Genomic DNA, 13445 nt, shown 5'->3' on the forward strand with positions numbered 1-13445 from the left:
CTGCAAAACTTGTATAAAAGGAACCTTGCAACATGAATGAGGCAATACAAGTCTACTTTTAGACTGTGTTGTAATAACTTGTACTCCAGGCAGAGAAATCTTTGCAAAGGAGTGCAAGCTCCCCTCTGTTTAGGAAGCGAAAAACATTGCTTTTGCAACATTTAATTCTTTGACAGCCTGGTCCTGGTCGGGGCAGACCTGATGGCAGCTGAAGGTGGCACAGCTACCAGGATGCAGAAGGCCCCTGCCCCAGGCTTTGTCTTTCTGAAACAGGAGCTCTGCTGTTATCTGGCAGCATAGCAGCATTCCAGGAGCTAAAGGGTGGGGTGGTATTTAACAAGTGAGCAGCTGAAAAACAAGCTCCAGTTAATACTAGAGCAAAAGAAATATTCAGATTTCCTGTCAGTCCGGGTATTTTGCAAGGAGAAATATGATGGGGGGAGGGGGAGCTTCTTTCCCTTGGATAGGAAAATATTCCCTTTTTAAAACATTTTCTAAAAATTTGTAAAAAAATGAAGTCTTTGCAGATGCATTAAAGACTGTTTTTCATTCCTCTGTGTGTGTGTATATATGTGTGTGTGTGTGTGTATGTATGTATATATATAACTATGCAATTCTAGGGATACTGTATGTAAGTCTCAGGAAAAAAAAAGGCTAATTATGTTTTAACTCGCTGAGTAAATACTATGAGTCAAACTGGTTATGTAAGTTACATATTTGTCTGATTCATTTTAAGAACAAATTGATCCCAGCTCTATATTAAAGCTTACAGATAAGCCTGGGGTGGAGATCATCCCTTTGCTCTAGAACTAGAGTTACAAATGGCTCGGATGCATTTCTACAGCTCTGCAGTTAACCCAGTTACTGGGAAGAAAGACAAGAAAAAAAGAGAAAGGGGATGAGCCCTGACCCAGAGAACTCAGAATATGAGTCTTTATTTGAATCCTAATAGTTGTCCAAAAGCCAACACTCAGGAGAAGAGGACTAGGTGAGGCATGGAGCCTCTGAGTCCAACCTCTCACTGTTTTAGGCAACTCTTCAGGCTCTACTCTGTAAACCTTTGAGCAAACTGATCAAGGTCCAGTCTTAAGAACCAGTCACTCAGCTGTTCCTAGCAGCGGACTTTTCCCATCTGGGAGCCTGTCTTCTCTGACAGTTTCTAAATTAACTTTGTAACTAATGTAACAAAACCAATTACACTCTGTAGGGTGTAAGCATTTATAGTTTTATACTGTTAACTTTCTTACACTCTTAATGAAGTTTGACTCAGAATCCACCATTTGAAAAAAATGTTTAATACAGTGCAAGAATGCTTGTTTATTTTCAGTTTAAATTGCTAACCTCTGCTGTTTTCACAGGACGCACGTTTCCAACACATCCATACTTCTCAGCACAGCTGGGAGCTGGACAGCTGTCACTCTACAATATTTTGAAAGCCTATTCCCTCCTAGACCAGGAAGTAGGATATTGCCAGGGCCTTAGCTTTGTAGCAGGTGTTTTACTACTTCATATGAGTGAAGAAGATGCTTTTAAAATGCTGAAATTTCTTATGTTTGACATGGGCCTGAGAAAACAGTATCGTCCAGACATGACTATTTTACAGGTATAGTTTCTATTTCTCTGATAACAGAATGCTAATGCTAAATTGTAATTATGTAATACAGATTAGATTGTCAAAATGTGCACTTGAACTTAAATTCAGTACTCAAAAAAGGAGGAGAATAATCTGCAAAAAGAATACTTCATCTTAAATGCATTAGTTTCAAATAAAGAGAGGCTACTGAGGAAACTATGAAAACCATAAATAGCAAGAATTCTACTATATGTTGTATGAGGGTCAAGTGACCCTGCAAATGTACCGGTTGCAGGCTCCTAGGTGACCCAACCTTGGTCTCTGAAATGGCTCCTGAATACTTTTTTTTTTTCTTCACAGAAGTCAGCCTAAACATCAGTTGATAGGTATCTTGTGCTGTTTCTAGTAAGAATATGAAGCATGGACTTCGCTACTCTGACTGTTAAAACCTATTTACCTTTAGTCTCTTTATTCTTCCATGCAGATCCAGATGTATCAACTATCTAGACTTCTTCATGACTACCATCGGGATCTCTACAACCACCTAGAGGAACATGAGATTGGCCCCAGTCTCTATGCTGCTCCCTGGTTTCTCACCATGTTTGCCTCCCAATTTCCCCTTGGATTTGTGGCCAGAGTATTTGGTAATTCCTCATAAAAATTCTGTGTGTTCTTTTAGAAACATTACATTCAAAATCCTGCTACTGGGAATAGTATATCATCCAACCTGTTTCAGACATCCAGGAGAAATGTTTAATGTACTGTTGATGAGCAGAAGAAAAACAACAGAAGCCATCCTATAAGAAGCTCAGTATTTGCGGTAAAATGGAAAGAGTAAAGGCGAGCAAGGAAGGGTTCTGAACTATTCTGTCTTTTCATTTTCATTGTTACCTTTTTCCACCCTTTAACTGTTCCTAAAAAAGATGTAAAATTTTGTGCCACGAAGGCATAGTATTAGGACAGCGGCACCTTAACACCTAGAGTTAGTTTTGAGCTGAAAAGAGATGCAACTAAAGCATCATCTGAGAAACAAATCCGTTTACTCCATTATCATTGTCTCGAAGAGTGTCAGTGGAAAATGATTTTGAGGATTATATTTCTAAAAGGTGCCCACTCATGTATGTGCCCACACATGTACGTGCCCACACACTTAAAGTTTAATCGTTACTCTTCAGAAACACTGGGCTTTTAAAATAGTGTTTATCCTTGCATTTTTATCCTAAAGGATAATCTCCTTGCTTTCTGGATGCTGGAAAAGGATTGGAAGCCTATGGTCTGTTATTTCCAAAGTTACTTATTTTATCTTTTTTTTTTAATCTACAGAAGTCACATTCTATCTCTCTGTGTTTCTGTCTGTCTCTCTCCTTTATTATTAAAATCCTGTTAAGAATTTACCTCAGTTCTGTCTTCTGGATGTGTATTCCATAGATTTTTTTGGTATTTTAAGAGAAGACTTTTTTCTTTCCTTTTTCTGTTTTTCAGTTTTACTGTGTGGCACTGGATTTTCCATTAATAGTGTGATGAATTGGAGCTCTCTCCCTCCTTTCTCTCATCAAATAGAAAGCTATTTGCATTCTTCTTAATCATTCTTATTTAAGAGATTTAAAGAAGCAATGATTTATTAGAGTATTAATATGGACACTTTCCTAACTTCTAAAATTATGGTCTCATCTACCACAAGACCAAAAATACAGATCTTGTGTGTATATATTCATATATATATGTATATACACACACACACACACATATATATATATATATAAAGATTCCAAGAAGAGCTAACAAGAATCCAATTATGTTTGTGTTTAATGTTGTGCCAAAAGTAGTGTTATAGGACATCATAGCAATAAAGATGGTGTGTGCTAAGTAAAACTACAAGTCCTATAATTAACAGCTTAACTCCAAGGGAAACAGTATTTTTTTGAGGAATAGTATAATGATCTGTGGAGGTTAACTTCACACTGACAGATATCTAACTGACAGTAAGTATCTGTAGGAATTAAGTGAAGTGCTATATGCACGTGTCATATACTGAGTTTATAATCAGTTTTATTTTAATCATTTGTAATTAGGTGTAGTATTGTACATGTTGATAAGAGTCTTTGGACTTTTGACTCTAGTGAGACGTACGAGAAAGTGTTTTCTGTATCCAGTATATTTGGATTTCTGCCTTAATACAGATTAGTATTTTTGTCTGTCACTGGAGGATTGTAGAGCATTAAAAAGCAAAGGTTTTAGAACAGAATAGAGAGCATAGATACATTCATGATCTCCACAAAACTCATTTAGGTCAGAGACCGAAGAGCATATGTGACTGAAGGCATCACCGCTGATCTCTGGCAAAATTTAGTGTGGCCAACACTTGCAGTTTTTAATGTTCCAGGATATGTGGTGGTTTCTTTAAAACAGTGTGTGCTGGAAGTACATGATTAGATGAAAACGTAGAATGTAATTCTTTTACATTTAAAAAGTAAATTTCACCCATGGTAAAGACTATGAAACACACACACACAAAAAAAAAAAAAAAACTCAAACCTAAAAAAGGCTTTGTTAGGCTGTGGTTAGCAGCACAGCAGAAGGTGCTATGAACCAGGCAGTCTCACCCACTTGTTGATGCGTTTTTGCAGAATGTGACATGTACATTTTCACTGCTCACTTGTTAGAACTCGAGAGGAACCAGTTTTGCCCTTTAATGTCCAGGTAACTTGTGTGTAGGGTATTAAGACAAATAGAACGTTCTGCTATCGTCTAACTTCCTTAGCCGTGGTATGTTTGAACCCTTGATGTTTTAAACCCTATTACTATTTAATAATATAGCTGTTACAGAATATCTCCTTTAGATTTCCGTAGAGCTTACTGTTTTTCAAGTATTTTTAAGTTTTTATATGCAAGTAATATGTAAAAGCAGTAGGCTATATGGAGGTTAACCTAAAGACATTGTTGTGAGGCAAATAGCAAAATGACATTTTACTTTTTAATTACCTGTCCAAACTTTCAGCGCTTCTCTTCAGTAGAATCTAATGAAAGTATAGTGTAACAAAGACATGGTCTTAAATACCACCTATTTACTTAGTAGTGGAGGAGACTTGGTAAAATAATGTCTATTCTGTGCCAAGATTATAGATAAAACTTGATTTTAAATACTGTAGGCTGCTAGTCATGCTGACAGTAATTTGGGTGCCTTTACTGTACTGCTGTTGGCTGACAGCCCACTTTGAGCAGGCCTTGGGAGTGGATAACAAATCGGGCTTTGTTAAGTACTCTCTGTTTTAAATGAGAGAAGGGTTTCAGACATGTATTACCAGCTCAGCTCATACAGACACTCATTAACATCTTACAGGTCACCTTGAGTTAATCTACATGTTTGTATGGGGCAAGTGTTGAATTCTAAATATGCATTATTCTCAGCTCTGTGTTTTCACTTCATGTTTTCTACCTCTTCCTTAGCATTCCCTGTCTGAAAACATAGCTTTCCCTGTAAAGTATTCTCCTGTATTTTCAACGTTTCAGTTGAGGTAGATATCTGCTCTGTTATAGTTTTCCTGCCTTTGAACTTCATGTTGAATCAGAGTTGAAACACTTTACACCACTTTTAGGATGAATGATGACAAGTGCAAGATCTATGGTTAGTTATTACTTGTGCTTTTCTTTCTCAGAGAGGGGAGAGAAAGAGAAAGAAAGGGAGAAAGGAATAAAATGAGTTACAGCTTCAACATTAAATACAAGAGATTACAAGTGGAAATTTCAGTCTGATACAAACTTGAAAAAGAGAGGTTATTTTTACTGAAAAAGGCAATTAGCCAGCATTTTCCTTTCTCGCTCTCTCCCCTGCCCCTTCTTGTTTGGTCATTAGGACATACTATCCATTTGGCATCGTTGCTCTATTTTGTAAGTCATTGCAACTTCATTCACAGCTTCATTGACAGGTAAGGGAAAGAGAGAGAGAGAAGCCCTTTAAAAATTAAAAATATGTTTAGGAAAGACAGGTTACAACTACAATATGTTCTCTTCCTTTTCCATCTCCATCAGTACCTTTTTGTATACACTAAATACTTTTGCCCATAGTAAGTCCCTCAATAAAACCAGGAGTAGAGCCTGAATTTTAGTAGCAGGAGAGTCAGAAATGTTAGTTTTGGTCAGATGGGTTTGTGAATGATTTTCTTCCTTGCTGTCATCTATATCTCACCAAACAGCTGAAACCGATTATGTCAGTTAATCAGTACTGTTCACACTTGAACTAATTAGTAATCCTGATCCTGCATGATTTCCAAAACCATAAAGACAGTAAGAAAAGTACCTGTTTAGCAGAGCATCTCTTGATCTACCCTATAAGAATTTGCTATCCTTGGACATTTTATTGCTTTAATATCCTTGACAAAGATGTACTTGCTTAATGTACTTTGTGTTTTGTTTTCACAGATATGCTTTTTCTTCAAGGGTCAGAGGCTATATTTAAAGTGGCCTTAAGCCTTTTGGGAAGTCATAAGCCCTTGATTCTACAACATGAGAACCTAGAAACTATAGTTGATTTTATAAAAAGCACTCTCCCAAACTTGGGTTTGGTACAAATGGAAAAGACCATCAGTCAGGTATGAAATAATCCAAACGTATGAGTAGTAGCTAAAGAAATTACACTCTTATAATAAGAGTTATTTGTTGATAGAATCACAATGGATTAAAGTGTGTTATTTCTAGCTAAGAAGAATTCTGATTTTGTAATTTTTGAAATGTTGAATTTTTTTGGAAGCATATGACTTGTATAGTGCACCTGTGTTCTTATATGTTGATTATGGTCACTTTGTAGAGGCTTTAATGAAAATTGCAGTTTACTTTTTGAAGTATGCATAATGGCAGTTATTGACAACAGTATTTTAGTTCATATGCAATATATGGCATAAAATAAGCAGCAATATGGGCTAAAAGCATTCTGGGCTTTCCTATCTCCCAAGAGGCTTCCTCTCTGAATGTGATTTGACAACCAAAAATTGACATATAAGAGCCTCGCAAATGTTGACTTGCTTTAACCAAATTAGAGGCCTTCCTACATTGACTTTGTCTATATTAGCTTTTGTGGTCTTAGTTCAGTGTGCTAGAGCAGTATCTTTGCTCTTCCAGAAATGGTACATGGATCAATGCAGACTTTCGCAATAGGCAGTGATTCTTGATAGCAAAGCCAGGGAATCCTTGAGATGAATTTGAAATTTGAGAAGTTGAGAAGTAAAATGATGTAATATTGCTAAGCTAAAAGGAGGTTCCAGAATTTACTTGTGGAATTTGAAAAAATTACAGATCATTGCAGTTAAAGGTTGTCTGTTTATAAACTCTGACTGTTATACTTGAGAAGATCCAGCTGTAACATCTAATTTGCAGCAGGCACATGGAAGACTTATTTTAGCTTATTTTCTGAAGGCTTCTTGTGGCCCAAAAAAACTGTGCTAACTTGCAAATGGCTGCCACTCTCTCAGGACTGAGATCTGCAAAGCCTCTGGCTTGACAGAGAAAGCCAGCAGCAGCACAGTACACTGCAGACTGCTTGTGCAGGGTTCCCATCTGTCAGCAAAGCTTCCAGGAGGCAGGCACATAGTGCTTAGTATGGGCTGAAGGAGGGAGAATTAGAGAGCTTGTGGGAGGGGAAGAGGAGAGCTTTGTAGGGAGTATAGAGGAGCAAGGTTATCTATCGGGCACGAAGCCCTGCGCACGCGGCTGCACAGAGACTTGCAGTGCTTAGGTAAGCTGCAGAAAGCCCCTGGCTTTGAGCAGAAGGAAAGAAAAATATTTTGATTTTAGGCAGCTCTGTCTGATTGCTCTGAACTCAAACTAGGCAGATTGAAGTGAGCTGAAGGCAGAGGAACTGCTTTGATCAGGGCAGCCTTGGAAGAAAGCAACTGTTTGACCAGCCCTGCAGTTTGTACACAGCTTCTGGGCTAATCCCCATGTTCCTCACTCCTCCTGCAGCCTAGTCTTTGGTTTACATGCTGTAACCTGCTTTCAGTTTGTTAGCTTTCAAGTTAAACTTTTGATTTGCCATTTATCACTTCTGTGCTTTCAAAGGAAGTAACTCACTCAAGGACCTTTAGAATGATGTTTCCTAGTGCTGAGTCTTCCTAAATATTTTGAAATCAGATGTTAGCCGAAACGAGAGAAACAAAAAATACAATAGCAATTCTTTCGGTCTCTCTGTGTGCCTCAAGTTACCTGTTTTTAAAATATACAGTTTTCTTCATACTCATGTATAAGATTGAGCACTAAGTTCTGTGGTTCATAGCTAACAATAATAGGAATCTGCTTTGACATTATATAGTGTTTCCATTAAGTCTATTGGAGTAAGATTTTTTGTTTGTTTGTTTTCTTTCAGTCTCCAGGAGTACAACAGAATCATAAATAAATCTAACAGTACTTACTGTTTTCATCTGAAGCTTTTGTGCTGCTGTGCTACTAAAGAAGTCTTACACTTCTGTGTGTGGTGCAGGGGCTTGGACTGCAAAAAAAAACTTTTGTGATTTTTCTGAAGTCAGACAACAAATCAGTAGCGAGATTTTACATAGAATCCAGATCCAGTGCCCTAGACCCGGATCTCTGCTGCTTCAATCTTACCATCTCCAGAGTAGGAAACATAAATGTACCAAATTAAGTCCCTTTTTGTACACAGAAGATTAGATACCCATTTACATTCATAGACTTAAGAACATTGATTGAGCTATGTTTTTGATCTGCACAGCACCTAATACTATTTTTGTATGCAACAGGTGTTTGAAATGGATATTGCCAAGCAGATGCAAGCTTATGAAGTTGAATACCATGTGCTTCAGGATGAGCTTATAGATTCATCTTTAAATGACAATCAAAGACTGGATAAATTAGAAAAGGCAAACAGTAGTTTGCGCAAACAGAACTTTGATCTCCTGGAAGAACTGCAGGTACAATTTATGTTTCTCAATTAACATTGTAATTCATCCATCTTTTCAGAAGAGATTATCATACATTAAGACCACAAACAGATTGGTGTTCCATCCAATGACCTAAAGTTTTGACACTTACAGTTTTATGTAGTACCTTTCAAGTTTCAATGCAGAAGAAATACGTAGAGAGGAGTGGATAGAATATATGCTTGCAGTTAGTGAGAAGTTTATTCATCAAACTGTCTCTCCTCTTGTAATTAAAATCATAACTGTAGACAGTGGCTAAAAAGACACTAAGTGTTTCTCAACTTCATTTTTACGCTTTCAGTCAGTGCTTTATTACAGCAGAGACACTAGTCCATCACAAACAGAAAGGTTAATACCAGTGTCACAAATGAGAAAGACATCACCTATGGGATACGTTATCTATAAATACATAGTCCTTCTTAAAACTTTTTCTGAAAAAATTAGCTTGCTTAGAAAATGTGAAATAGTCACTAATGTATGCTCTGTGACAATTCAGTCTGCAGTTGTCTCAATGACTAATTCTAAACTTGCCTTAAGAGATAAAGAGGTAAGGTATATTAAACAGTTTTTTAGAGGCAGTACATCTGATCTCTGTAGGGGTTATTCTTTCTAAACTGCTCAGGAGTAAGTTTTCTGGCTACATGACAACTGAACACTTTTAATAAAACTTTTGACCACACAGCTAGTTTGATGGAGAAAGGGACTTCAAGGGTAAGAAGTAGATATTGTGCTCTATTTGCAATTTCAAGCCTCTTGATCACTGTTGAAGACATAGGCCTTGTAAGATAACAGATGAGGGAAGGAGTTCAGATTTCTCAGCCATAGATCCTGTATTATGACTAAAACCAGCTATCAGTACTGGTTTAGACTAGATTGCTTCTCTACCAGGAAAATCCTTAATCTGTAAATTCTGATCCTATGAGGCCTCTTCCAGGTTATAAGACCAGCTGTAGAGAAGTCAGAATAGAAACTCCTCTGCAAAATACTCACGAAGTTTTAGGTGTGTGGGCATGGAAATTGGTGGATGTAGTGTAGGGGAGAGGGATTTCCAGGATGAAATTCAGGATGAAATCTTCTATGAAGATACCCCATGTCAAGGTATCTTCTACTCCCTCCAGTCCCTAAATACTTTGCAGCCCTAAACAGTTTTCTGTAAAGCTCATATCCTCTTTAGCGCGAAACAGCTTGACGCCTACCATCATTGTATGAACCTTGACTGCTACTGCGCTGCACTTTCTTAGTGCTGGAGAAGGGGCTTCAATAGTCTTGGTTTCCTATAAAGGAAAGGTGATCCTTTACTGATGTGGGGAAAAGGTGTTACCCAACAACTTGGTTCATAGTTTGTCAGTATTTTGTTTGTCAATATTTCAAAGGCTGAACTTGTTAAACCATAATTTAACAAAGTACAGTGAGCTTACCAGGCAAAGAAATACTTCCCTGAAAGCCAAGACCGTGCAGCGCCTTCAGACATTATGCAGTGTTGAAACTTTCAAACAGATCTCTGCTTTTGTCGGAATACCTGAGCTGCAGGTCTCATACCATGAATTGGAATGAACTGACACTTTGTTACACCATGAAGCAGAATGTACATATGTACAGCCTCTTAAACGAGAATGGGGACTGCACAATAATTGGAATTTTTCAAAGTGTGTTGTCCATTTGTATATCACACCAAATCACCTCCTTCTCCTTTGCCTCCAAGTCTGCATTTGTTGGACTCAAAGCTGACATAGCAGGCTAGGTTGTCTTTGCTTTGCGAAGCACCTGGAATTCAACAAATACAGCTGGTCAAAACTGGCCTCCCAGCTGTCCCATGCAGAAGCTTATCTTAACCTTCAGTTCACATCAGAGAAACTTGTCATTTTGCCTTAGAAACCCAGGAATTTCTGTACCCTAATAGGCATATATGCCTATTAGAATATACAGAATATAATTTTCTAGTAAGTAAAGTGTTGTGATAATACAAGAATTGTAATTAAAAAACTTCAGCCAAAATACTTAGAAATTTGGTATGTAATTCATAAACTGTGTAACCTTCTAGTTTGATCTACTTTGCATTATAGTCTAAGTTTAATTATGAAACAAAGCAATCAAGTTGAGAGAGGGGGGTTTCTTGTTACAAGCAATGCCATAGTAGTAGGCTAAAGTACACAGGTCTAATAACATTCATACCTGCATTTATCTCTGCAGTTTTCCATTAGCTTGTAAAGTCTATTTTATATATATTAACATATCTCCAAAAAGTCATTTAGACTGGTTCCAGTTCTTAATGATTTTTTTTCCTCCTTCTTTCTCCTTAAATTGAAGATGGCTAATGGAAAGATCCAAAACCTGGAAGCCACGGTAGAGCTTTTATTGACCAATGAAGGCAAATTGAAGCAGTCTATTCTTGCTCTTGAGCAGGAGCGAGAAGCTTTACTGAACACAGTGGAAAAGATGCAGAAAAGGATTGGTGATACAGATGGGAAGCCTCTACTTACTAGACAAGAACACATGGATGCTGACTGACAGCTGCAGTTGTAATGGAGCAGACAAGCTGAGCAAAAAACAAAGGGAAGAACTGGTTTTTTTGTACTGATCTCATAGAGATGTGACATTGTCATCTTCATTGTTACATGCCTTCCTGTAGCAAAGCAAGGCATGGGCATGGTGACTGCCCAAATCAGAGAAACTAGTTCCTCGTGGAGACGGCTCTTTCTTGTTAGTGTGTAGAAATGCTATGAACAGTAAGATGCCACATGATCATATTGAGCAGGAGAAACTTCTTCTCCAGAAAATAGTACATGCAGTCATACACGATATACTGTAAAGCTGTCCTGGATTTCTCCATAAGTGCTTCTAAACCTAAGTGCTTTTTGTTCATTACATATCCTCTGTTTTATACTGAGATCAACACCATGTTAAATAGCACATCCTTTAGAAGGCTGAGGGATTATGGCAGTGTAAGAGCTTTGATGGATGACTGCCTCTCTGCAGCTACCCAGGGGTAGTGTTTGCGAAGAGTTTTGTGATTGAACTCACGATACTTCTGGCAGCATATTCCCCTGCAGCTTTACTGGGTTCTGTTCTGGTGTTTACGCCTCAGATAACTGCTTCCTGATGCCTGAAGGTGTCAATCTGTTGGACTCCAGAGAGCTATAGACTTTGTCATATGTAACTGTGCTTAACTGGGGAGTTGTCATCTGTTTTTTTGAGAACATTGTTCTAATACATTTTTGTTTAACGTTCATTGGTTTAGAGTATTATTAGTTGGCATTATCTGATAAACATACTGTATAAAGTAACTTCATTATGCTCGGCAAAATGCACTGACATTGTTTTTGTGAAGCCTGTGACTCTTGCAACATCATCCAAGAGTTTGTATTCAGACCCTTCAAATATCATTTTATTTATTGCTGATCTGCTGTGTGATGTAAGACATCATTTGCTGGGAAATTAATGCCCCGATCTTTTTTTCCCTTTAATTTGGTACTCCTGTGCCCACCCATTCTCTGGGAAACATTATTCTTCAAGACTTTTTTTCCGAAGTGGTGGAGGCATTTCAAGAGCTTGATGTTGTGCCAGGTATGCTTAAACTGCTTTGTAAAGGATTACAATGCATCTTTTGAGTAAGATTACACAAGTAAAACAATCTCACTTTCCTTAATACTATGATAGTTTTCAGGCCAGTTAAAGCACCACTGCTACAAGTGCAATAATATCCATGGATATTCAGTTTTTTTGGTTTGCTTTAGAATTAGACTAAATAGTGCCACAGTTTTGTTTAATCCCCAAGCACAGTGTTAATAGTGTTGTTATGGTGGAAATTCACCCAGGAGATGTGATTTTTTTTTCTTAAATTGTTACTTATTTTTTAAATTTCAAAGCATATTTTTTTTCTCTCACTGACAATGTAGAGAAGGTTTTGTTTTGCTTTTTCTTCATGCAAATCCCTCTGACTACATCCTTGTAGTTTGATAAGAAAACTGTAACTTTCATCTGCTGTCCAGAGCATACACTGTCATGTAGGCCAAATAGAAAAAGCGAATTTGCTCTTGAATTTCTAAGAGCTTTGTTTGACTTCCTTTGTGTCTTAAATATGACTGGTTCTTGCAAATCTACTCTGTATTCACTTAGTATTGAAATTCCAGATAAAACAATTATTATTAATCCATTTACCTCTTAGGCTTGTTTTTTATTTGGAAATCCATATTGAAGCTCATGCTTCATGTTTAAAATATTGTTATAATGTTAGAACACTCAATAATGTTGTATTTTGACATCTTAATGCCATAATACAAACATTGACTTTTTAAACAAAAAAGAGCAATAAAAGTAATAATATAAGCCTACATCTATGTTTATGTATTTTTTGTATTTAAAAACAAAAACATAGTTGTTGGGGTGACAGTTGAGAACCTGGTAAGATGAGACTTCCCATGAAGCTGCAGTGTAATTTTGCAATTGGTATTAATGAAAGCTCTTAGACCTAAATCTCTCCCAAACAGGCTTAGGATCCTGCTGTGATTTTGGGACTTGCATCTGCAGATATTGACTGAGGTATAGTATGTTCTGCATGACTGCAGAAATGCATTCCTCTTTGAGATTTTTTTTTTCTTTTGCTTCTCTCTGAGTGTAATTGGAGGACTATCTCTAGTCCGAAGACTTTTATCAAGAATTTGTTACAGTTCCAGAAGTAAATGCTTAGGTAGGTGTGAACTGAAACAACTTTTCTTAAAACATACAAATCTTGCTACTAGGTAACTAACAACTTTATGTTTTCGTGATCATATTGATGTAGTTGTTTCATTGTGCCACGGACTGAATTCCCTATGAGTAAACCTGTGTAGGTGCAGATTAATAAGATTTTGTTAAAGATGCAAGTGCCGGGTAAAGTGAGGGACCATATAGTCCAGTAGTCCAGGATCTGAACATTAATGACGTAGCTGCTTTAAGACTTTCTGCTG

The 13445-nt window shown here is 37.3% G+C and overlaps 1 protein-coding gene across 4 annotated transcripts in view; it reads left to right on the forward strand.

The window, feature by feature from the left end:
- The window catches only part of TBC1D1 (TBC1 domain family member 1), a 114016-nt gene extending 101184 nt beyond the window's left edge, over window positions 1-12832 (forward strand). For all 4 annotated transcript variants that reach the window (XM_062575429.1, XM_062575431.1, XM_062575430.1 and 1 more), the window contains 5 exons: window positions 1359-1603; window positions 2058-2217; window positions 5993-6162; window positions 8320-8490; window positions 10807-12832. In XM_062575429.1, coding sequence (XP_062431413.1) covers window positions 1359-1603; window positions 2058-2217; window positions 5993-6162; window positions 8320-8490; window positions 10807-11007 — 947 coding nt within the window. In that variant the 3' untranslated portion in view covers window positions 11008-12832. The remainder of the gene's footprint in view (window positions 1-1358; window positions 1604-2057; window positions 2218-5992; window positions 6163-8319; window positions 8491-10806) is intronic.
- Window positions 12833-13445: the final 613 nt, after the last annotated feature.

Source organism: Rhea pennata, chromosome 4, assembly GCF_028389875.1.
Source record: "Rhea pennata isolate bPtePen1 chromosome 4, bPtePen1.pri, whole genome shotgun sequence".
Classification (NCBI taxonomy): domain Eukaryota; kingdom Metazoa; phylum Chordata; class Aves; order Rheiformes; family Rheidae; genus Rhea; species Rhea pennata.